We start from the raw sequence: 24,996 nt of genomic DNA, 5'->3' as shown, positions 1-24,996 counted from the left end.
CCTAAGGGAACTGTTCAAAGGAACTGTTCTTAATTGTTGTTTAGATCTGGGGATGGTTCTGAAGTTTATGGAGCATAATAGGTAATGCTTCTCCCTAGTATGACAAAATTAAAATGTAACTCTTTTGAAGTCCAGAATGTGTTGGTATTTTAATTGATTAGTTATTTTATATATTTTGCTTGTAGCAATAGCATTCATAAAATAGCAATAGGGAGAGCATACATCAATCCATTATTATTGAATGTTTTGATGCTTGTACTAAATCGATGTTGATGGTGTAAAGAATATATACATGGCTAATTCATGAGGACATCATAGTGGACAAATCTCTTTGAATAGTTAAAGTATGCTTTTAAAACAGCCCTCATGGCTTATATGCAGTGTGGAATAATGCCACTGTATACAAGAATTGTACCTTAATTTAAAATTTTCTCTCAAATAATCATTGTAATTAAGTATTACTGAGAAATTTGATACAAAATTAAATTTTAATCTTTGATAATAATTTAAACATTGGTACAAATAATTTTGAAGAAGGTGCATAGAGGAAAATTTTTTGCAAGCTATTCTCATCCAGGAAACAAAAGTCTGAGTCTTTTGTTAACCAAATCCAAGCATACATACATACATACATACAGAAATCCTGTATGACATTGAGTTTTTTTTTTTTTTTTTTTTTTGCGGTACGCGGGCCTCTCACTGTTGTGGCCTCTCCTGTTGTGGAGCACAGGCTCCGGACGCGCAGGCTCAGCGGCCATGGCTCATGGGCCTAGCTGCTCCGCGGCATGTGGGATCTTCCTGGACCGGGGCACGAACCCGCGTCCCCTGCATCGGCAGGCGGACTCTCAACCACTGCGCCACCAGGGAAGCCCGACATTGATTTTTAAGATTAATCTGTTGAAATACAAGGTTACCCACACTAATGTGGGTTCAATTTTTTTATATGAAAATTAGGACTTACATAAAGATTTATTAATTTGTGGTTAATTAATTTGTGAAGATATTTTATGAAAGTCCATAGTACTTATAAGTAATAATATCAGTATAAATAGTACTTATAAATAATAATATAATATAATCTTGTATGATGTAAAATATAATAATATAATATACAGAAGCTGTGTTTACATATAACTTTATTAGAACATCTATTTATCCAATATTTTGCCTATGACCTTCTTTTCAGCATAACTTAAACCACTATAGTCAATGGTAATTTTAATTTAAGCTACTGTAAGATCACTGTTAAATATGTATCATAAAGTTTGGGGCATTTACCAAGCATATTTGAAAGTGAGATTTACCTTGACTTATTCTGTCTGGAATGTCCTTTCATTAGGATGAGTAGCAAAGATTGGTATGGAGTAACTGAGGGTATACCAGTCACATAATTTACTAGTAATTATTCGCCCAGAAGTATTAATAATACCTTGCCAGAATTTAAAATTTAAAATTTAAAATAAAGACCCCTGGAGATTTGGAAGGGAAAAATTATAAGGAGGACACATAAACTATCATTTAAAATCCGTAGAGATTGTCTTTATTTGCCATATTTCAATTCAAAAGCAAGAAACTTTTCTATTCCACTTCGACAGTGCTGAAGGCTTGAAAGTCTTTTGACTCATTGTTTGTGCATATCCTGGTGTGCTGGCCAAGATAAGAAAAATCCAGGGTCTGGAATCCAGGAAAGTTCATTATGGAAGTCAGATGGTTACTGATTCATGAACCAAATGCTGTGCGTTTATCTGGGTTCCAGGATGAGTAGCCTGTTATAAAAGGAGCAATCAAGAGCTTCTGCCATGAGCACTGAGGGCCGTCAATCTCAAGTGAGGCCAACGGTATTTCTGGAACTTTGTGTAATCAAGACTTGATAACAAAGGTTAATTTTCACAAAGTGAAATGGGTTGGCTTCTCTGACATTAAAACTGAATTCAGAGAAATAATTGTGGGTATCTCGGCAGCTTTTAGGTGTAAGCTCAATTACGTCAGGGAAATCTGGTTTTGTTCCTGACCATGCCCCTCCCTGCTTTTCTTCTCCCTCTTTCAGTATCGAAGCTAATGACACACTTGATGTGTCATAGGTGAATGACAGTCTGTAAATGCCAAGGAGGACAGAGAGTTAGATGGAAAGCAGCCGTCTTCAGGAGGTAATTGGTAGGCTCAAGATTGCTTATAGCAGAGCACAAAACAACCGTCAGCAGGGGAGATTAAAGAAGTTTCTGTAAGAGGGAAGCAGCTATCTCTTCTTCCCGCTTTTCTTCCTCCCACCCTAGTTTTCCAGGATGTAGTCATTGGAGAGCTTACTAGAAATACAGATGGTTTTAAAATTAGTGCCAAAGATCACCTATTTATTTTTTTAAAGCTCTCTTATGCATTGTGTTTTAGTTTTGACTGTGGCAACAGAAGAAGGTGTGAGAACAGCCTCAGGTCTTTCATTCCTGGGACTGCCATATGAGTTGTAGGTGGAGGTGTCTTTCCTCAGGACCCCGTAGCCACATGTGGTTCTGCCACCTATCTGCTTTGGTATCCCGGCTAGCAGAGAATGACTGATGTTCTGGGATCCTCCATGGAATTACTGACTGACTTTGTTGGCTGGGTTCCCTGGGGCTACCAGGACTGGCAGGAAGTTCTGAAAATGAAGAGGGAAGTCGTTGGATATAAAATTCATAACTGAAGATTGTCTGAAGGAGACCTTCCTGCTTGAAAGGGGATCGTTTTAAGTGTAAATTTTTGGTTCTGTGTGTCTAATTCATCTTGTCTTTGTCGTCTTGTTGACATTATCATCACATCATTATCAGTGAGCAGCTCCCAACGGTGCTTTCTTATCTGCTATGGCTGGCCCCCGGGGGAATCCTTTGTCATCTTGGTGTCCCTTCTCAGTGCACTCACTGAAGCTCCTCCCAACCTTGGGTACGCCCCCTTCATGCAGACTAATTTCCTGATCTTTCCTTCCCTGAATACCACCCACATCTGCTATCTACCATACAGCTCAGTAAGTAGTTGCTCTCCAGTTAAGTGGTGTATGTTAGCTTTGTACCCCAGTCTAGAACACAAGTTCCTTGACAGCCAGGGACAAAGAATAGAGGCGGTGAGGAGACTCACTTTTCCCCTTCTGTATTATTTGAGAATCTTTACATTGTGCATGTGTAACCTATTAAAATAATTTTTAAAGATGCATTTCCTTTCCGGGTTTCATATCTTATAAAACACAAGAAGCAAAACTAACAAAAAAAATCATATAGATTCAGCATGGTACCAAATAAATTCCTTCCAGATTTGATAAGTGCCTTTTGCTCTGAAGGGAAGATAAAAATAAATAATAGTGGTAATAGTTAAAAAACAAAACCTGTCTGGCTGAATGCTAATAATAGTGACTTTACTTCATGTGGGGAGCTTCCAGATCAATATAAAAAAGATGTACTGCACATACAAACCAGTGCTATTTACTTAGCAGCTCTCAAATGGGAATAAGCAGACATCAGCTATCAAGTTTCTAGCCTGGAAAAATCCACAAAGGCCACTGAACACAAGACACCATGGGGACATTGTGCAGACAGTTCATAAAAATAACTTGCCCAAACATTTTTGGAAACTGATGCAAGCTGTACTGCGGCTCTGTCTGCTTCCTTTGCTTTATCCAGTAACAACTGAAAAGAGGCCAGGACTATGAGAACTTAGATGCTACAGGAGATACCCAGTATTCACCACAGGGAAAGTACCAATCCTGTGTTACATGAATACACACAACAAACTATAATTCACTCTAATAGCCAAGAAGAATGCATCAATCTATTCAGAAATATTTATTGAGCACCTAGTACATGCTGAGCACTCTAGGGAATTCAAACATATATCAGTTATTCCCTAGTTTTAAGAAGTTTGAAGTCTAGCAGTGAAATAATGCTTGTTCAGAACATATGTATTAGTATTATCTGAGAGGTTCAAGGTAATCATTCTGAGGATGGAGAGATCACTTTCAGTTGAGTGATCAGAGAAGGCTCTACTAGAGAGGTGGGCACTTGGAATGGATGTATGATTTAAAAAAAATTTTTATTAAAGTATAACACACACAAAAGTGTACATATCAGGGCTTCCCTGGTGGTGCAGTGGTTGAGAGTCTGCCTGCGGATGCAGGGGACACAGGTTCGTGCCCTGGTCCGGGAAGATCCCACATGTCATGGAGCGGCTAGGCCCGTGAGCCATGGCTGCTGAGCCTGCGCTTCCAGAGCCTGTGCTCTGCAACGGGAGAGGCCACAACAGTGAGAGGCCCGTGAAACCCCCCCCGCCAAAAGAAGTGTACATATCATAAAGACTATAGGCTAACTGAATTTTCACAAACTGAACACATTAGTTATGTAACCAGCACACTAGTTATATAATCAGATAGAATAGTGCAATACTCTAGAAGCTCCCTTTGTGCTCTCTTCCACCATTCTTGGGGGGGAGTAGGATTTTGTTAGATGAATGTAGACAGAAAGAAAATTACTGGAGGAGGGATCAACATGCATAAAGGTATGGAAATTAAAAGGCAAGACCCATGTTTGAGGAATGGGCTGAAGAGTTATTTGCTTGGAGTGTCAACTGGAGAACAGGGTTGGGTTCATGTTGTTGAGCCTTAAATGCCAAGTAAAGGAGGTAAATTTTATTCATTAGCTGCTGAAGGTTTTTGAGCAAGGGAGGAATATTTTGTAAGATTTTTTGATGTTGGTTGGTAGTTTATTGGTGACAGGAGAGGTGAGACTAGAGATCAGGTGACCGGTTGGAAAGTTTCTGTAATATCCAGGTATGAGATAATTTTGGATCTGCAGTAGCAGCTGAGGACAGAGGAACTAGCCATCTACAGATACTATGAAGAGCCAACAAAACTGAATGGCTGTGGATCTTGAGGAAGGAGGAGGAGTCAAAGAAAATTTCCTTCCATAGAACTAATCAAGAGAAAATTTATTAATTTTCTCAAGTAGTTCATTGTTACTTACTATTTTGTTAAGGGTTAACACGGTCTTTAAATACTGTCTCTCTAAAAGAGTTCTGAAAACTTTCTTACACTATTTGGATAAAACCTTGAGTTATTCTAAGGAAACTCAAAGAAGCAACTGACCTTTCAGACAAAAAGAGTACTTTGCTAGTCGGAAATGTGGATTGTTTGTCTTTTCAAATTGGTGAATGCTAGAATAAACATTTTGCTGGGAAAAACTGACTCCAAGGAAGACTTTTGAAGATGTCACTGTAACAACAAATTATTGGGTGTTGCTCACTTGCCTGTTTACCCATCCTTCCCTTAAATAATTCTCAATAATCCAGATTTCTGGGTAGGATGAATTAATTTCACTGTATGCTTTTACCAGTAATGTGTTTCTACAGGAAACAAAAAATTTTTTTGAAGAAAGGACAATATTTTTTTCTTTTACAGCTTTTTATATCACTTTGGCCATTTTTTAATTAAAGCTGTCCCCCTCCATTTTCCATCTCTTTTCCTCCAAAGCAGTGGTTTATGGACTCCACAAATAATTATTGAGCACCGGACATGTGCTTTGATTTTTCTATAACATCTTTCAAAGTCTGTTCTTAACTATTTGTGTTTCTGTACAACCAGCACGTTATTCTTTAGAAGCGGTTTTTTTTTCCTGTAGTTTCTGATGTGCGTGGTTGTTCCCAGATACTGGGATCTGTGTAGTAAAACATCCTCAGATGTAAGGGAAGTTGCTCTTGAAAGCCGTTGTGTGTGCGGGTGACCAGGAGTACTTTCTGGGATCAGACGGAAGGAAGGGAACTCTACTTGGGAAAGAGCACGTGGGTGGGAAGAGGAAGGGAGTCCGGGAAGATGAGAGCTGGTGTAGGCTGGACCCCATGCTCTCTCTAGACCTGAGGCTCCATCACCCAGGTAGGCGGGCGCCGATGGTCTGGAGCCTGCCTCTTGCGTCTCTCCAGACCGCTGGCCACCCACCTCTGCCACTCCCCCATCAGAAGTTCCAAACTTCTTCTCCAGCAGGGAGAGGAAGGGTGTTATTAAGTTTGAAAGGGAAGTCCCTCCCCCTTCCCGGATTCCTGTTGGTCGGGGCCGGCCCCATCCCCGCCAGGGTCGCAGGCGGATTGGCTGTGGGAGGGGAGCCGCGCCGCAGGCCCCGGGCCGACCGCCGCCAGGGGCCGACAGCCGCCGGGGGCCCCCAGGTGGCGGGCAGGTGGGGCCCGGACTGCCAGCGCTGTCGCCTCCTCTGCGCGCTTGTAGCCCTCAGACTCTAAGGTTCGCGCGCGGATCAGACACGCCGCGCTCAGCGGGAGAGGGACTGCCACGACTTGGCCATGAAGAGCCTCAAGTCCCGCCTGAGGAGACAGGACGCGTCCGGCCCCGCGTCGTCCGGCGCCGCCGCCGCCGCCAGCGCGGTGAGTCCCGCGGCCCGTGGGCGCCCCGGACTCCCGGAGCTGCCCTCCCGCGAGCCGCGGAGTTCTCCTCTGCTCGGCTTTGCCTCAGAGCGTCCCGCTGGGTCGGCCCCGGCGACTCCTCCTCCCTCTTCTGGCCAGGGCTCCGCGTCGGCCCGGAGACCCTGGGGACCCTGCCCACCGCCGCCCCCGGGCCTCGACGGATCCCTTTCCCGCCCCTCATCCCGGGGTCTCCCAGCTCCTGGGCTTCGGGATTGGATCGCACCCTCCTCCTCAATTCGGTTTTCGGGGTTGTCCCCCACCCCGGCCCTTCCCCGGCGACCCCAGCCACTCCCTTCTCCCGGGCTGGCCCACGTATCCCACGCGCGCTCTGACTCGGCGCGATTCCACGGGGCCCAGGCGGGCGCCCCTCTGTCCCCGGAGCTGCGGGCCGGGCGGGGGCTTGGCGCCCCGCAGTCCAGGTGGACAGGGCAGTGGACCTGGCGCCGCCCCGCCCGGACTCCGGACCTTCCGTGGGTGAGCGCTGCCGGGCTGGGTGGAAGTCGTGTCCTGGACGCTGTCGCGAGGTCCCTGGGAAAGTTTGATTTCTGAGTGAGGCAGATGGACTCGAGCGTAGTTGTAAAGACAACGCCCCCAATGGGTGGTGACCCTGGAAGTGAAGGTGGTTGTCCTGTGAGACCGTGTAAGTCTCACCTGTGGGACAGACTTGTGTAGACCTCCATTCGGCGCAGATCTGCAGCCCGGCCTCAGTGTGCACGCTAAGAAGTTCTCAGGGCCTCTCTTAAGTTGGCAGGAGAACAGAAATCTTGAGAAACTGCCTGACTGCAGATGTTGGGATTTAGATAATTTGGCAAGTTAGAAGAGTTGGCCATATCACCAACATTCTGTATTATTAGAATAAACGTTATTTTAAAAGTCTTGGAAGACTCAGAAACGTAAACGAGATGTAATGCTCAAAATGCCTGGTTGCCCATTTGGAGTAATTAAAATGGACCTTAATAAGTTTACATAGGTTTTACCCAATGATTATATGCTTTTTATGAGAATACTAATTAATCTGCTTTGGCTTTTGAGTGAATTCAGAACTGTGCCTTTCTCCCCACCTGACTACTTCTAGGATGATTTTACTTGGACTTAAAGGACATTGTGGCGAAACTTGGCTCTTTAATTCCCAACTGAAAAAAACAAAGAAAAAAAAAGGGATAGCTTCAGATGGCATGATATTTGATGATTTGATATTGTTTAATAAAGCATGAAATTGTTTAATTAGCCCATAGAAGGAATGATTACTTTCACATTATTTTTTAAAATAAAATAATTGGCAGAAACGTCATTTAGCGATATCAGAGGTCACTATAGGTAGTTGAGTTAAAGATACAACTTCTTTGTAGTGCAGGTTGTTTTCAGCTTTAAAGATACACTTTTCTAGGATTATTCACAGTATTATACCCGTTTGATTTGCACAAGGATTCACATCCCATTTCTAGGTTTGTACACCTTAATTTTAGCCTGTTTCCTCTTCTAGAAATGCAGAGTATTTAGTTGTTATTGGTATTATCAGCATGCCAGTTTGCACTTTATACATTTGGCACATGAAGCGCATCTCTCTGAGCTTAAATCTTCAGCATTTGTTACACTGAGCATTCTGTTATTTTTCTTAAAATAACGGCATAAAAATAAAGAGAAATATATGGTATATAAAAAAAATAGAATCTACCTGCTTAGAAAAAGTGAACATCTCTCAGTATTAGTTAAATATTCAAATAAATTTTGTAAAATATTCAAATGAAAATAAATGAGTGTGATGACTAATAAAACGAAACCAAGCATTGATAGAGTACAATACATTTACAAGGGAAATAGATTCCTTCTGCTTTTCAGTCTATAAACCATAATCTCTAATGTCCTGTTTGGTCACATGTGTATGTATTGTTATGACTGAGCATCTTTTTTTTAATCTTTTTGCCTTCAAAAATATTTAAATTTTATTTATTTGCTTTTGAATAGGTAACATAGTACATGGCTTAATATTTAAAAGGAACAAAATTATTTACAACAAAAAACCCCTCTCCCACCTGTGTCCTTCAGTTTTTCTGCCTGCCCCCCACCATTCCTCAGAGGCCAATGGTGTTATCAATTGCTTGCATATCCCTCCAGAGAGAGTTTAGCATATACAAGCAAATATTAATACAAGTATTCACCCTTTATAGAAATGGTAACACATTGTACCCGCTGTTCCATATATTTTTTTAAACTCCAGTGTTTAGGCCCTTTCAGAGCATCCCCATTCGAATCTTTTGCTATAATAAAAAATGCTATGATGAATAAACCTGTATATATTTCAAGTGTGTGTGTGTGTGTGTGTGTGTGTGTGTGTGTGTGTATATACTTGTAGGATCAGTTCCTAAATGTGGGATTGGTGGGTTAAAGGATATGTGCATATGTAATTTTAAAGACTGTTGTTAAATTTCCTCTGTGCATCATGTACCCAATGTGTGAGCAATTACCACTTCCCATGCTTTTCTTTAAAGTTCGCTCAGATTTTTAAGTTTTGACAGCCTGATAGGTAAATACGGTATCTCAGGATAGTTTGAATTTGTATTTCTTTTATTATGGGTGAAGTTGAGTATCTTTTCCTATTTTTAAAATCTCTTTCCATGTTCTTTTCTGTGAACAGTTTACCCTTTCCATTTTTCTATTTGGTTGTTGATTTCTTTCCTATTCATTTGTATGTACTTTATATCAGGGAAATTAACCTTTTATTTTATTTTTTTAAATTAATTAATTTGTTTTTGGCTGCATTGGGTCTTTGTTGCTGCACGCCGGCTTTCTCTAGTTGCGGTGAGCGGGGGCTACTCTTTGTTGCAGTGCGTGGGCTTCTCATGTTGCAGAGTACAGGCTCTAGGCACGCGAGCTTCAGTAGTTGTGACACGCGAGCTCAGTAGTTGTGGCGCATGGGCTCCAGAGCGCAGGCTCAGTAGTTGTGCACAGGCTTAGTTGCTCCGCGGCATATGGGATCTTCCTGGACCAGGGCTCGAACCCGTGTCCCCTGCGTTGGCAGGCAGATTCTTAACCACTGCGCCACGAGGGATTTTTTAATACTTTTTAATATGAATGTTTTTTCTTAATTGGTTGTTTGTCGTATGACTTTGTTTATGGTGGCTTTTGCTATGCAGAGTGTAGTTATTTTTGTACAATTAAATTTATCAACCTTTTATTTTGTGACTTTTTAAGTTTATGTTATATCTTGGCCTTTCCACTCTACAATATTAAGCAAAAAAAGAGAAAAATCTCCCCGGTTTCATCTAGTTTTTTGTTCGTTGTTTCATTTTTACATTTAACTCTCTAATCCATATAGAATTTATTCTGGTGTAAGGTAAGAGGTATACATCTTGCTTTCTTCTTTCTCTTCCACTTTCCCCTCGTGGCTACCTATTTTGAATCTTAAAGCATTCATTTAATCATCAGGGAAATGATCACGATTTGTACAACTTTGAGAAAAAATGTTAAAATGTGTATTTCATAAATAGTCTTCTTCATGTATTTATTTAAGCTTATCTGGAGACACATTAGAAATAGACTGAGGTATGTAAATATTTTATGATATTATCATATGTGAAATATAGCATATTAGCTTAACATGCTAAATTATAATTATATGTTATATAAGGCATTTCAAATATTCTGAGTAGTACTGTGGTTATAAATATGTCAATGAGTTTAGAGTTCACTAAATGGGAGTGTGTTTATACACATATAAATAAATATAATTCACAATTATAAGTTGTGCATAGAATATATTTGAGAGTCCTTTACTAGCTAAATCTGGAGATAGCTGCAGCTTTTGATCATAAAATAAGACAATTTTTGTTGTTAGATTTATTTTTAATTACTAAATTGGAGCTTCGGGTTTCTGAAAGGGATAATTAAATGACTGTAGGGATTTCCTTGGTGGCGCAGTGGTTGAGAATCCTCCTGCCAATGCAGGGGTCACGGATTCGATCCTTGGTTCGGGAAAATCCTACATGCCGCAGAGCAACTAAGCCCGAGCGCCACAACTACTGAGCCTGTGCTCTAGAGCCTGTGAGCTGCAACTACTGAGCCCGCATACTGCACATACTGAAGCCTGCGTGCCTAGAGCCCGTGCTCTGCAACAAGAGAAGCCATTGCAATGAGAAGCCCGCACACCGCAATGAAGAGTAGCCCCCACTCGCCACAACTAGAGAAAGCCCACGCGCAGCAACGAAGACCCAAACGCAGCCCCCCCCCCCCCCAAAAAAAAAAAAAACAGTAAGAGTGGTAATTAAAAAAAAAAAATGACTTTAAATGCTATTTCAGATCTAGTCAATTATATATACAGTCAGTTATGTGTACAGTTATACGTACAGTGAGAATAGGCTTGTTTCATTTTCACCTAGTTCAGATTAGGAAATTTGAGTAGTAATTAAACTGCAAAGCAGTATTGCAAGGAGACATTTTGGAAGGGGGTTCTACTTTAAATTGTACCTATACTGGTAATCTCTGACCTGGGAGGTTCTTCAGTGATTATTTTTACTGCCCTTTCTTTAGGCTTCTGTTAAAATGGGGCAATGAATTTTATAAATCAGCAACCAAGTATGTTCTAAAGCATCTTCGTAATGTCTCAGTACCCTGAGAAAATTTCGGTATTTCTAAAAGAATTTAGAGTTACAAATATAACAACTGAAAAATCTTTAAAAAACTTCTTTTGGTTCCCACCAAGAGTAGAAGTTTGAGATTATTTAGAAAGCATAAAGGATTAAATATGATTTTAGTTGTGATTTCGAGAATGAAGCATTTGTGTTTTCCACTCAGGGATATGGGCGTGTTTGAAAGGATGTTATTGTTATTCTTATATTGATGATTTTGTGGTAATGTGAACATTAAGATCACAAATAGTTATGTTTAGTTTAAACTCATGATACTTAATTGAGCGGTGTTTACTCATTTTCATTAAAGATGCCAACCTTTAATTAAAAATGTTTACCTTAATTAAAGCTTTATTCAGACAGTTTCCTAGGGTTACCCCTGCGTTGTATTTCTTGTGGTTCTTGAAGGAAGATTACAATAAAGAAGCCCTCTTTTTATACTTCTGGATTTCAGCCCAGCAGCAGTTTTGCCCAGGTCATCACGCTGACTTTAATTGCTGAACCTTATTATAATACCAAATCAGAAGGGTTGAGTTGCTTTGGTATGTCTTTTAGTACATAATGAGTCCAAGAACTTAAATGATGAGTAGTTAAGCATTTTAATTACTTCTTTTAATAAGAGTGGAGTAATGATTGTGCATTTATTTATTGTGCATCATACACATTTTTCAAGTTTAAAATCATTAGTTTCATAATAAGACAGTTGCCTTGTTTAGTTTGGGAAACATTTATGGCACACATGAGCTAGGCTCAAGACTGAATTAATAATTAGGTCATCTTTGAAGAAATGGATAATTCCAAGTTGGGAGCAGAAAATATGCAAGATGAGCATGGCATCCTTTGTCACACTAGAAGGCAAAGAAGTTATCAAAGATCAGGACTCGAGAGGGAGCCAACTTGAAGAGGCGACCAGTGATGGGGACTGTTTGATCATCAATAAGGATAATGTGGCACTGGACTGAATTCTTTAATAAATCTTTGAGTTCATAATAAAGAACTGATGTGTTCTTTTAAGATCCAGAAAATAAAGAGAAAGAATGAAACTTGGGCTTTTTCTCAGGGTAACCAAATACTCAATAAGGGGAAGTTTCTTTTTTATAACAGGTATTTTACCCCAGCTAATAGATGAAGAAGGGACGATAGAATTAGTATATCACAATTTTACAGCTCCCCATGAATTAATGGCTATAGAATCAGACAGTCATTTATGAGTAGCTACTAATGTCTCAAAAAAAAAGACAGTTGGACATAATTTATCTCCTGATGGAAATATTCGTTTCTACTAAGTAACAGTCTTGCCAAAAAAGCCAAACCTGAATATGACAGGCCTCTAGAGCTAACCACCATTTTACAGAAAATACAGAGGACAGAGACACATGGGGATGCAATGAGCAAAATTCTAATCATGGGAAACTCTAGAACAAATGGCCTAGTTTTTTCAAAAATACATTATAAGAAGAAGAAGAAAATGGAGGAGAAATCTAGCTATTAAGAGAGATTTAGGAGACATATTAATTAATCACAATGGTAGACTTCATTTGACCCTGATTAAATAAGTGTAAAAATAAAAGTTTATAAGACAATTGAGGAAATGTAAACGCCAACTGGATTTGTGTTGATATTATGGAATTATTATTTTAAAAGATTTAAGTGTGACAATGGTAGTAATGGGGTCATGTTTATAAAGAGGTCTGTCTTTCAGGGAAACATTTAAAAGTATACTATTTACAGGTGAAATGGTGTGAAGTCTGGAATTTGCTTCAAAATAATCTGTGGGTGGGTGGGAGAAGTAAGTGGGGGGTATAGTTGAAATAGGGTTAGTGGTGAGTTAATAATTATTGTAGCTGGTTGGGTAATGATACTACTGTATTTACTTTTGTGATATTATTTTGTATATGTTCTAAAGTTTCTGTAATAAGAAAGATCAAGTCATGGCCTTCATGAATTTTAAGAGAGCTAGACATAAAATAACAATATTACAGTATGTTAAGAGCCATAATATATCAATAGGTGTGTATAAATTGCTGTGAGAGCACAGATGTGTAGGGTAGGGTCAGGGATAAAGGTAGAAAGGAGAAGCTTGAACCTGGGCCAGACAGACAGTTTGAAGGGCACTGCAGGCAAAAGAGAAGTGAGCACAATGGTGTGGAGCTGTGAAATGATATTGCCTATTGTGGGAGCGTCGGGTTTGAAAACAAACTTTGGTGTTCTGGTAAGGGATGGTGCAGATGAGTTATTGACAAGAATTTTGGTGAAAGTAAGGAGTTACAGGGTGACAGCTTGGGGGGATAGTCAAAGGAAGATTTTTCTTTCCTTTTTTGTTTTTTACCTTGAGTTAAAACTTTGAATTCCTTGACAAGTTTAAACTGTCATTTAGAGAGATCTCTGACTGGAGTTAGTAAAGTTTCATCTTCAGAAATTATCCTGTTAATAACTTAACAAGTTCATTTTCCCTCTTATCCCCTCCCCCCTAGAATTAGCTAAATTAGCCAGCAAAATTTTGTTCTCATTAACCCTGTTTAACTGATGGTTGTAGCCTTGGTGAAGAAATCTAGATCCCAGAATATTAGATTTAAACATAACTCACGTATTCTGTGTTTCATGTCTATCATATGGAAACCTTTACTGTCCTGTTACAGATTATGCAAGCATTTGTCTAACCTCACATAAGGGATATAACAGATTGTTGAAAATTTCCACCTGCATGAGCTTATCTATGCAAGAGAAGTCAAATTGATTTCTGTAGGCAATTTGCCTACAAATAGATCGTTGAAATGTACTTCCTGAAATTATAAGCAGAATGATAGGCTAATACATGCATATTGCCTTTTCCTAAATCATAAAACAATTAAAAGCTTTGTATAGCTTTTATATAGTTAGAAAGAGTAATAGCTCTTCCAGGTTTAAAAATATAGCACAAAAACACAAGAATAGACTCACTTGTTTATAGTTATAAAAACAGTTTTGTCTGTTGGGCTTTTTTTATTCTCAGGAATCCTGAATATTATTGATGTGGACTAATTTATTTCCACATAGTATAGTCTCCAAAATGAAGTGTAAAACACGAACTGATACAGTTGAGTGACTAAGGCTCTGACCTAGGATGGGATTTGATGAACTGTATTTATATAATTGAATCAGACTGGCAAGTGCCCTTGAGAGAAGAGTAGATGCCTGACTGAACCAGTGAGGATAAATGGCTATCTGTTGTTTTTAAAAATCTTATTTTTCCCCCATAAAAGTCATACATGCTCATTGTAGAAAACAAAATATAGTTGAAGATAAAGAACAAAACAAGTCAATTGTAATTCTATTCACCAGATCATAAACCACAGGTTAGGCTATTTTTAAAGATCTCATAGTGCCTCTTTGTTATTTAGTCAGCATTTAATTACCTTACTGCCGCAGTAATGATATGTATGTCTTTTTGAATCATATTTGATTCTAAGAAACTTTGTACTTAAAATTACAAGTAATTTGAAATGACTTGAGCAGATACAAATGTCCCATTAGGAGAACTCAGTAAATGCTAGTGAATTTACTTAAATAGAAATAACTTATAAGAAGTCCAAGTGCCAATAGCCAATATTTTTTGAGCATGTATGTCCCAGGCGTTGTTCTAAGTGCTCTACATGAACTCACATAATCCTCACAGCAACCCTAAGAAGTGGGTACTATTGCCATCATTTTATAGATGGCAGTTAAATAATTGACTTGCCCAAGGTGCTGTCGCTAATAAGTGGAGAGCCAGGTGGCTTGACTCTGGAACCCGTGTCCTTAACCATTGTGAACTGATATAATTTAAAATTTAAAGCTATGGGATTTGTACCTTAAGCCAAAGACCAAAAAAATTGTGGGGTGGGGTGTTTGGGCAAAAGGAAGGCCTTTTATGGTAAGTCTCAAAACCAATTTGTGTCCCATCCAGCAGTGTATAAAGTTGTTGCATTCCACACACCCTTCCAGTAATGGATGCTATTACTTAAAACATATTTATGAACCAAAAAATTTCTTGCTTTAATCTGTGTTTTTAATTTCTGGGGAGTGTGGTGATATTTTTATGCTTATTGGCACTTTGACTTCTTGTTTTAAGAATTGTCTATTCGTGTTATTTGACCATTTTTTCTGTTGATGCCTTGTTCATATTGATCTTTAAGAGCTTTATATCTTTAGTTTTGCTAGTTTTGGGCCTATTGTAGCTTTGAGAGTAGTGTGTCTTTCACTATAGTTGTGTTTCTGTCCTCTCACCTGTATATTTCAAACAGTTTTTGCTTTATGTACTTAATTTTGTGATAATTGATACGTTAAGTTTCCTGGCTACTTTATATTCTTTTAAAGTGTAACTAGTGATTATAAAAATCTGTAATTTGTCCCATTATAACTTTTGTCTTGAATTCTACATTGTTTGATATTGATACTGTCATATTGTATCCCTTTTGCCTTTTGTTGTTGTGTATATTTGTATGTTCACCCAGTATATTATCCCATCATCCTTGGTTTTAGCATTAGATGGAGGATGTATGGGTAAAGTAAGTCCTGAGAATCCAATAGAACTAAGAATTGTTGGCTTACTCTCTGGAGAGGGGTGTGTGTGTGTGCATGTGCGCGTGTGTGTGCGTGTATACATGTGTGTCTAAAAGAGTTTATGCTTTTTGGGGTGGGGGGAAATGATTTGTTTTTAATATTGACCTTATTGATATGTTGTCAAGGCTTGACATTACCTCTGTAGTAAAGTTTTCCCTTTCAGATGCACAAATATATTTTTAAAAATCTCATTGACTTTTGGTTAATTTTTTTCTTACCAGATTGTGGCATTATTAAAGGTGGGGGGGAAGGACATAAAACAATCATGCTTTCTCAACTAAAAAAGTGAATGTGTAATTTTTCTTCTAGCTGGTTTTTGTTATTCCATGGTTTTCTTATCCACAAGATACTTACCCTGTGCAGAGGTTGGGGTACCATGAAAATGAGTCTACGGTGGGGAAGTCTTTGTGTGTGTGGTTCTAGTGAGGCTGGCATACTCTGATCTTTTCTGCTGTGTACATGAGGAATAGCCCATAAACACTTGCTGACTGACATGTGAGAGGTCTTTTTAATGGGAGATCTACTTTATGATTCACCTTTATTTTTTTTGACTGTTGGATTCTTTTAAAAAATTAACATTCTGTATTTTAAAAACGCTATGAAATATAAACAATATTCATGGCAATGGATAAGTAGATAAATGTGGACAATGGAGTGTTTTCTCAGTCTTAGAAAAGGCACACTGTGGGCCAAAGACTGTCCGTTCATAGCTCTTGAAACTATGCCTGGAGCGGTGTGAAGGGGCAGGTTGGTGTGTTAGTGTTAAAGGGTCAAGGTCTGCAGTCTGGACGACTTGGACTTGAATCTTGCTGCTCCCAGTAACCAGCTTTATGACCTTGGGCAAGTTACTTAAATATATTTGTTTCCTTATTTGGAAAATGGGGTTAATAATTGCAATTAGCTCAATAAATGTTAGTTCTTACTATTACTCACTGAAAAAATCTCACCAGAGGTCATTCCATTTTTATCCTTTATAACCAGATGAATAGCAGTCTTTCCTGATCTTTTTCTTTCCAATTAATACATGATCTCATAGGCTTTTTAAAAAATTTTATTTTATTTATTTTGGTTTTGGCTGTGTTGGGTCTTCGTTGCTGCGAGTGGGCTTTTCTCTAGTTGTGGTGAGCAGGGGCTACTCGTCGTTGTGGTGCGCGGGCTTCGCGGGCTCTACAGCGCAGGCTCAGTAGTTGTGGTGCATGGGCTTAGTTGCTCCGCAGCATGTGGGATCTTCGCGGAGCAGGGCTTGAACCCATGTCCCCTGCATGGGCAGGCGGATTCTTAACCACTGCGCCACCAGGGAAGCTCTCTCATAGGCTTTTATATAACCTAGATCTTCAAAAGATCATCTGCCCTAGCCTTTTGCCCCAAGGGAGGTAAATGGTATCTCTATTTTTTTTATTTATTAAAAAAAATATTTCTTGAGGGCCTAGGCTAAGCACTGGGGGATGAGAAGATGAGGAAGATAAAGAGGCTCAAAATACTGTATGGGAGCTCTATAAATGGATAATATAAAGTAATAACTGCTGTGATAGAGGAATGTATAAGGTGCTGATCCAATCTGGGGCTGAGGAGTTGGTGAAGGTTTTTTTGCAGGGGGAGCTGCTGCTGCAGTTTTTTTTTTTTTTTTAAATTGAGGTGAGATTCATGTAACATAAAAGTAATCACTTTAAAGTGAACAATTCAGTGGCATATAGTATATTAACAGTATTGTGTAAGCACCATCTCTGTCTGGTTCCAAAACTTTTATTACTCCAGAAGAAAACGCTGTATGCATTAAGCAGTTGCTTCCCAACTCCCCTGCCCCCTGGCCACCACCAGTCTGCAGGATGAGGCTCTTGATCTGAAACTTAAAAGAAGTGGGTAGGAGTGATCCAGGAAAGAAGAAATTTCTTTCAGAGGGAACACCAAGAGCAGAGGCATGGAGAGGGGAAATGTCAGAGTTGGAGGAAGGGGCAATTGGATTGTCAGCTTACCTTTTTGCCACCAAAATAATAGGCAAGGGGATTGAAGGGGAGGTAGGCAGGAGGGGAGGTTGGGGTTAAGCCATCTTGGAATGGCTTAAAATACGCTACACTGTTAAGTGTTGGACTTTGTCCTGTGTATGCCGAAGTGGCGAGTCATATGATCAAAAGTGTTTTATTAGATGGATTACCGTGGTCGCTCTGTTCAGGATGGATTTGAGGTGGGCAGATTGTTTATGAGTGTACTACCGTAGGCAAGGATTAGTGAGGGCCTGAATCATAACAATGCTGGAAGGGATGGAGAAGAGGCATCCATTAGAGAAACATGGGTCACCTGAGACCCAGAGTTGTGACTTGCCAGCCACACAGTCAACAGACAAGTGGTCAGAGCCCTTGCCTGCTAGCCTTGAGCGAGTCCCACTAAGTCCCCTGCGCCTGATGCAGTATGGGGAAGGTACAGTCCCAGAATGGAGGTAATAACTCACAAGGGGGGCGGGGAGAACACTGTCTCCATCTTCCTATGGTAGCAACTTAGCCTCGTTTTAAAGTACACTGATTCATAGTCAATTTGGATGAATAGCTCAAAGTTCTGATGATGTTGTTTGAAAAATAGTTTTGAAAGCTTAACTTGCTATGCTAATAATCATTGTAAGCAGAGGTGAATAAGAACCCTTGATTTAGAGTGTTTTGCCACCTGAGGAAGACGTTATGTGTGCGTTTGATACAGTTGAAGCTACAGTTAGTGTTTTATATTTACAACTGTATGAGCTTCTCATTCCGTGGTATCATTCATAGCTATCAATATACTCTTTCCACTGGTTAATACAAATAGGCAGAATCTCACTTATTTTGCTGGGAACAAGTCTTTGGAATTCTGCTGAGGGACATTCTATCTACTTGTATATTTGCCATTGTATAAATTACAGTTACTCTGAGACTAAAAATTTCACTTCCACTCCTATTTCTCAGACGTTTTTTTGGTCTTAGCACTTTTATTGTCTGCCCTCATTTTCTTCTTTCGCTCCCAGGAACTGCTATCCAGTCCCCTTGAAGATTGCCCCACCTTGGACCCAGTGTCAGCCTATTGGCAGGCTATTAGCAGTGTTTAGCCCATTAGTAGCTGAGATTTAGAAAGAGCTCTCTTCTCTGTCCAGAGGGGGGCAGTTCCTGAAGGCTAACAAACATTTATGGTCTATTACATTCTACTTTCATTCAACAGATATTGATTTAGCACCTTCTATAGGCCAGATTTGGTTCAGTTTGGTTTGGTTCCTTCCTTCCTTCCTTCCTTCCTTTCCCTCCCCTTTCCTTTTTTTTTTTTTTTTAGCTAGATTTATGTGGTGGGCATGGGGACTATCTCATACCAAACTCAGCTGGCCGAATCACTCTGAAATGCCTTGCCAGCCTGATCCCAGGGTTGTATCCTTAGTCTTAGTTTTCCATAATGAACCTTGGGTAGAATAGACAGTCTATGAGCTAGGTTTTCATTTGGCCCATTTACCTCCTCTACTCTTTTTTTTCTTTTTAATTAATTAATTAATTTTTATTTTTGGCTGCGTTGGGTCTTCGTTGCTGCACGCGGGCTTTCTCTAGTTGCGGTGAGCGGGGGCTACTCTTCGTGGTGGTGCCCGGGCTTCTCATTGCGGTGGCTTCTCTTGTTGAGGAGCACAGGCTCTAGGCATGTGGGCTTCAGTAGTTGTGGCACGTGGGCTCAGTAGTTCTGGTGCACAGGCTTAGTTGCTCTGTGACATGTGGGATCTTCCCAGACCAGGGCTCAAACCCATGTCCCCTGCCTTGGCACGCAGATTCTTAACCACTGCGCCACCAGGGAAGTCCCCTCCTCTACTCTTTATAGCAAGGATCAACCTAGAGTTTTGTACTATAGAAGTTATCACTGGTTTCAGAGTTCTTTGCTTCTGGTTCACCCAGGCATTATGATTTGGTGCTAACCTTTGTTTCCACATTCATGCTTCGCCTTTTGGTGTAACTAGAAAATTGGCTCCAAAAGGTGACAATTTTGCAAAAACATGTCTTTTTTTTTTTTTAAACTAGGAGAAAGTTCAGCTCCTTTTTCAATTTAACTAATTTTTAAATTCATATAATTTTATTTTCTTTACTAAAATAACCTTACACTTTATTTCCTTAACATGTTTAAATGTTAGATTTTTTAGCATTTTAGGATTCGAAAGGATGTTAAAGTTTTCTAGCCCAGCGGCTAGATGACCTTTAAGCTTTTTGACTATATAATCCACAGTTAGAAATACATTTTCTATTGTGACAGAGATGTGGTGGGCAGAATTCTAAAAATGGCCTTCCCTGATTTCCCACCTTAATCTCCAGGTCTTTGAATTTGATGAGATACTGTGCCCATGGTTATGTTATATTACATGGTAAATGAGATTTTGCAGATGTAATTTAAGGTTACTAACCACTGGAATTCAAGTTAGACAAAAGGGAAATTATCCAGGTGGACCTATTCTAATCATATGAGAATTAAAAAACAGACTTTTCTCTGGGTTGCAGCAGAATTGGAAGGCAGAGAGATTTGAAGGACAGGAGGGACTTGGTATGTTGTTGTTGGCTTGAGGATGGATGGGGCCATGTGAGAAGGAATGCGAGGGGCCTTGAGGAGCTGAGAGAGAGGCTCTGGGCTGACAGCCACGAAGGAAACAGGGACCTCAGGCCTATAGCTGCAGGGAATGGAATTCTACCAATAACCTGAATGAGCCTGGAAGTGAATTCTTCCCAGATGAGAACCAGCCTGGCTGGCACCTTGATTTTGGCCTTGAGAGACCCTAAGCAAAGAACCCGGTCAACCCCACTTGGACTTCTGACCTGTGAACTCATAAATAAGTGTTTTTAAGCCTCTAAGTTTGTAGTAATTTTTACATGGCAGTAGAAAATGCAGGACTGTTTTGCCATAGTCTATACTGCTATATGAAGAAATTCTATGGAAGATATGAAAATCTTATAAGTGAAAAAAATCAGAATAAAAAATATAGGTACAACCTGATAATAGTCATGTAAAAATTCACATGGGAAAAGACCAGTGGGGGATATACAAAGATGATCATAGTTATCGATTATGAAATTTTTATTTTCCATTTCTTTGTTATAATTTTAAATTTTGTAATTAAAATATATTTATATTAACATAATTTTAATACACTTATTTATGTAAAACTATGAACTTAATTTTATTTGGGAATTTATTACTGAGAACATGCAAGTTCATAGCCCTGAAAGGCTCTTACTGGTAAGTGTTATACGTGAAAAGCTTCTGAGTGTTTTCCCTTGGCTTAATTATTAAATATATGTAATTAAGATCATTGGTAGAAAGAACCTGTTGGTGATAAACTAAAACCCCTATGTTCCTTAACATTCAGCACATCACTAATTTGCTTTGGAAATAGCTTTTGCTGTCTTGTGTTGAGAGGAACACACAGGCCTGCACAGTTTTGGAAAAGAGATTCCGTGTAGAGGTCAAGACATGGCCATAGGAAAGGTAGATTTAAATTGCTTATTTATGGCTTTTAAATAAAGATGTGAAAGGCCTTGTTCCAAATATTACTTGTCTTCAAGCCACTTGAAGTGATTTAGCCTTAATACAGAGCTTTATTGCAAGGGGTCGTACAAGTTAAGCTCTACTAATCAGAGCTCTTTCTATGCACAGTTGAGGAGATGGGACAGCAGTTTTCCTAATTGCTTAGATCTAATTGCATTCCTGCTGTTGAACTGTTTCCATAGTGTGGGAAAGGGTGAGTCACAAGAGGAAGGAACTCCACTTAGGACCCTTGAGAAACACTGCTGGGTGTGGTGGTGTGTTTGGGTGTACTCCTAAAACAAATGAAGTGTCTCGTTTTATGCAGTGAGGTGATCATGTAGGGTTTTTGTTGATTCTAACTTATAAACTTCCTGTGTCTGCTCTTCGGTAGCATTGAAGAGGACCATAAGTAGGAAAAGAATAGTATTGCATCATGAAGATGAAACCCTATCCTATATTTATTTTTTGTATGAAACTGCTTTATTAAAACTAACATTGTTAACCACAAGGTATGCTATTGCTTTTCAGCGTTCCTGGGTGATGACATTGATTCAGTTAAATAGCAATAATTGGGAAAAGATGTGGAAAATGATAACATTTCCATTGAAAAAGTGTGAATACGCATGCTTAAAAATTATAAACCACTTTTAAACGCAAGGCCAACTTTATAAAGAACAGAGTTTTGGAGCTCCTGGAATGCTTCTTTTTTCCAACCTTCATAACTTCAAAACTTAAGTGTTCCAATTGTATACGTGTGGGTGACTCTTTCTGCTGGGTTCCCCGGTTCCTTGTTTGGTACCGTCAGACTAGAAGATTAGGCAGGCCCTGTGGTTCTTTGAGGGGTCACAGAGATGATGAGTAAGGTGTAAGTGCCAAAGTTTAGTATAGGACCGACCTTGGGGATGCAGAAATCAGGGTGCTGTTTCTGCTGTTAAGTGCAATTCCTGATGGACTGGAGGTGAGAGTAAAACAGCAGGTGCTTGCCTCATGTTTTGGCTCATTGCCTGCCCCTTAGAGTGAGTCCTTCCTTAAATTTGTGCCATAAGCACTTCACTCCCCTTTCCCTGGTCGCAGCCCTGCTCACTGGTGCATCACTGGGTTAGCAAGTTATCCCATTTTCTTTTCTTTTCTCTGAAGGAGAGACTATTATTTTTTCACCCAGAGAATCCAGAAAGTGTCTTTAAATTGGTTCTTGTATATATGACTTCACTTGGCCAGAGCTATCACAGATTTGTACATGAATGTAAGTTAGAGAATATTAAGTTTATGCATCTGAGGCAGTTTGGTTCGTATATAGCATTTTATGAACATAAGTATTGTGAAAACAGTTTAGATCAATAAATATTTCATGACTATGACTGCTAGGTTTTCAATATGCCCAGGGAATGTTCTGATTTGTTGTTTTCTTCCTTCTTTTATTGAGACTTTCTACTCCTGTAATTTATTACGGAGGTTTTCTTGGCGTGTTTCACATTTGTAATTGGTGCTAAAGTCAGAGGTGGAATTGGGAGGTATATTGCCATTGCCTTGAAATGGGAAGAGAGGAGGATTGGACATGAACTATAGTTTTGAGACAGAGTTTTATATTTGGAGGTTGGGAGAGAAACACCACCATTTCTTTTATTTCTATTATTTCTATTTTTATTTGTTATAAAAATATAAATAATAGACCAATCTGGGGTTTATATATGTACAACACCAAATCCTAGAGCCAGTACTGTTAGTTTAGTTGAACTTCTGACAATTAACGTCTTTCATATTGACTTCAAAAATCTGGTAATATTTTTGGTTAAATTAGCAGGAATCTAAGTATTGTCAATGAAGTTTTGAATTTTTAATATGTAAACTGTTAAGAATTTGGTATACATCTTACATGTCCGTAAGTAAAGTTTGCATTTTAGAATCATTTGAACGGCCTTTTAAAGTAAAATTAGATTATATTGGCAAGAATAAGACCAAGTTGTCTTTACCTTAATTCATTCCTCTGTAGCAGTGGTTCGCAACTACAAGTGATTTTTGTTCCCTGAGAGACATTTGCCAATATCTGGAGACCTTTTTGTTATTACAACTTGGGGGCGTACTACTGGCATCTAGTGGGTAGATGCCAGGGATGCTGCTAAACGTCCTGCAATGCATAGGACACACCCTCCACAACAAAGACTTACCTGGTGCAAAATTTGAATAGTGCCAAGGTTGAGAAACCATGCTTTATAGGATTTATAACAAAGTATAGTTTTTATCATCCTTTATATTTTTCATTCCCGTCACCCCCACATCTTAGATGTACCAGCATTTTGAAATAGTGCTCTTGTCATGATATGTGGTAGATTGATTACAAAGTGGCCCCATTCTCTACCCTTCCCTTTATCCATAGGCTTTGCAATGTGACTTTGCCTATTTCCCTGCTTCTTGAATATAGGTTGTACGTGTGCCCTGCTTTGGACAATAGAATATGTTGGAAATGATGTTGAGCCTAGGTCTCAAAAGGTCTTTCATGCTTCTGTTCTCTCTTGTGAACAAGCCCACGCTTGCCTGGCTAGACTGCTGGTTACCAGTTGCTCCTATTGTCCCAACAGACATCTAGCCAATCACCAGACATGGGAAAGAGGCCATTCTAGACCAGTCAGCCTCCAACCAGCTGGGCCATTTGACTGCAGACACATGCATAGCCAAGATTACTCAGTCTCACCCAGCACAGCAGAACTGCCCAGTTGACATGTAGACTCATGAGCAATAATACGTGGTAGCTATTTTAAATCTCTGGGTTTGGTTTTGCAGCAATAGAAAACTGATACATTGTGATACAGTAAGATTTTTGGAGGGAATGGAGTCTGCTTTTTCCTCTAATTACTAATAATTCTAGGCAGAAGTCTTGTTAAAAAGCCTTGAGATGGGATTGTATTTGCTGCCTTCATAATTCAAAGACCATGAAGGGAGGCCATGAAGATTGCAGTGAAGTGAGTGAAGGGGAGAAAGTGGAAGGAAATTTTATCAGTGATCTCTTGGGGGTCTGGATCATATATTAGTAAGGATTTTGGATTGTGTTTGGATCCCAATCTAAAGAGTCCAGTAGGCCAGTTTTTTGTTTGTTTGTTTGCCTTTTACAGAACATCCCACGATTTGGGTTTGCTTGACTTCTTCCTAATAATTACTTTCAGGTTAAATATTTATGGCAAGAATACTAACTACTAGAGGGTTTTAAGCAAAGGAGTGACATGATCTGACTTATGTTTTAAAAAATATTCTGACTGCTGTGTGAAGAGTAGAATGTAGCTTACAAGTAGACAAGGGAGACAAGGGTAGAAGTGGGGAGGCCAATTAGTAGATTTATTTAATAGTCCAGGATGCAGAAACTAAAACAAAAACAACCCCCAAAACAGAACCATAATAGTTCTTCTTATTGCCATTAATTAATATAAATTAATTTTATTGTAGACCATTTAAAAACTTTCTTCTGCATTTTCCATATACTCTCACTTGAGAAATAATGAAATGTTTAAAAATTGGCCTTTTAAAATAATAAACTCATGGATCTATTTAAAAACTCATCTTTCCCCCAAAACAGTAAGGATAACTCCAGGAGAAAGGTGAACAGGGAATAACAAATTACAAAATGTGTGAGGCTGTGTTATATCTATATTACTGGAAAAGTCTAAGCAAATTATTTATTTGTAGGAGTGAACCTCTGAACGTGGCTTGGTTTCTGTTTAAGTACTGTGGCTGATCTTGTTCTTTGTTAAAAAATTTCTTACATTTTAAGTAAAAGGCTGTGGTTGAAGTACAAAAGATATTCTTTTAAAAATAACTAACCATCTTATATTAAAAAAAATTATATTGTATACATGTAGATTTAGCAAGTGTTTTT

General features: G+C 39.2%; 1 protein-coding gene across 3 annotated transcripts in view; it reads left to right on the top strand.

Moving 5' to 3' along the window:
- UACA (uveal autoantigen with coiled-coil domains and ankyrin repeats) overlaps window positions 1-24,996 on the top strand; it is a 99,944-nt gene that overhangs the window by 7,189 nt on the left and 67,759 nt on the right. For 2 of the 3 annotated variants that reach the window (XM_027123489.1, XM_027123487.1), the window contains exon 1: window positions 6,168-6,381. The exons of the other annotated variant lie outside the window; for it this stretch is intronic. In XM_027123489.1, the coding sequence (XP_026979290.1) occupies window positions 6,301-6,381 (81 nt within the window). In that variant the 5' untranslated portion in view covers window positions 6,168-6,300. Of the gene's footprint in view, window positions 1-6,167; window positions 6,382-24,996 lie in introns of those variants that run through there. 3 annotated transcript variants of the gene reach the window in all.

The sequence above is a fragment of the Aethalodelphis obliquidens genome, unplaced genomic scaffold (assembly GCF_003676395.1).
Source record: "Aethalodelphis obliquidens isolate GAN/ISIS:26980383/991018 unplaced genomic scaffold, ASM367639v1 scaffold26, whole genome shotgun sequence".
Classification (NCBI taxonomy): Eukaryota; Metazoa; Chordata; class Mammalia; order Artiodactyla; family Delphinidae; genus Aethalodelphis; species Aethalodelphis obliquidens.
This window is presented reverse-complemented; position numbering and strand designations above follow the sequence as displayed.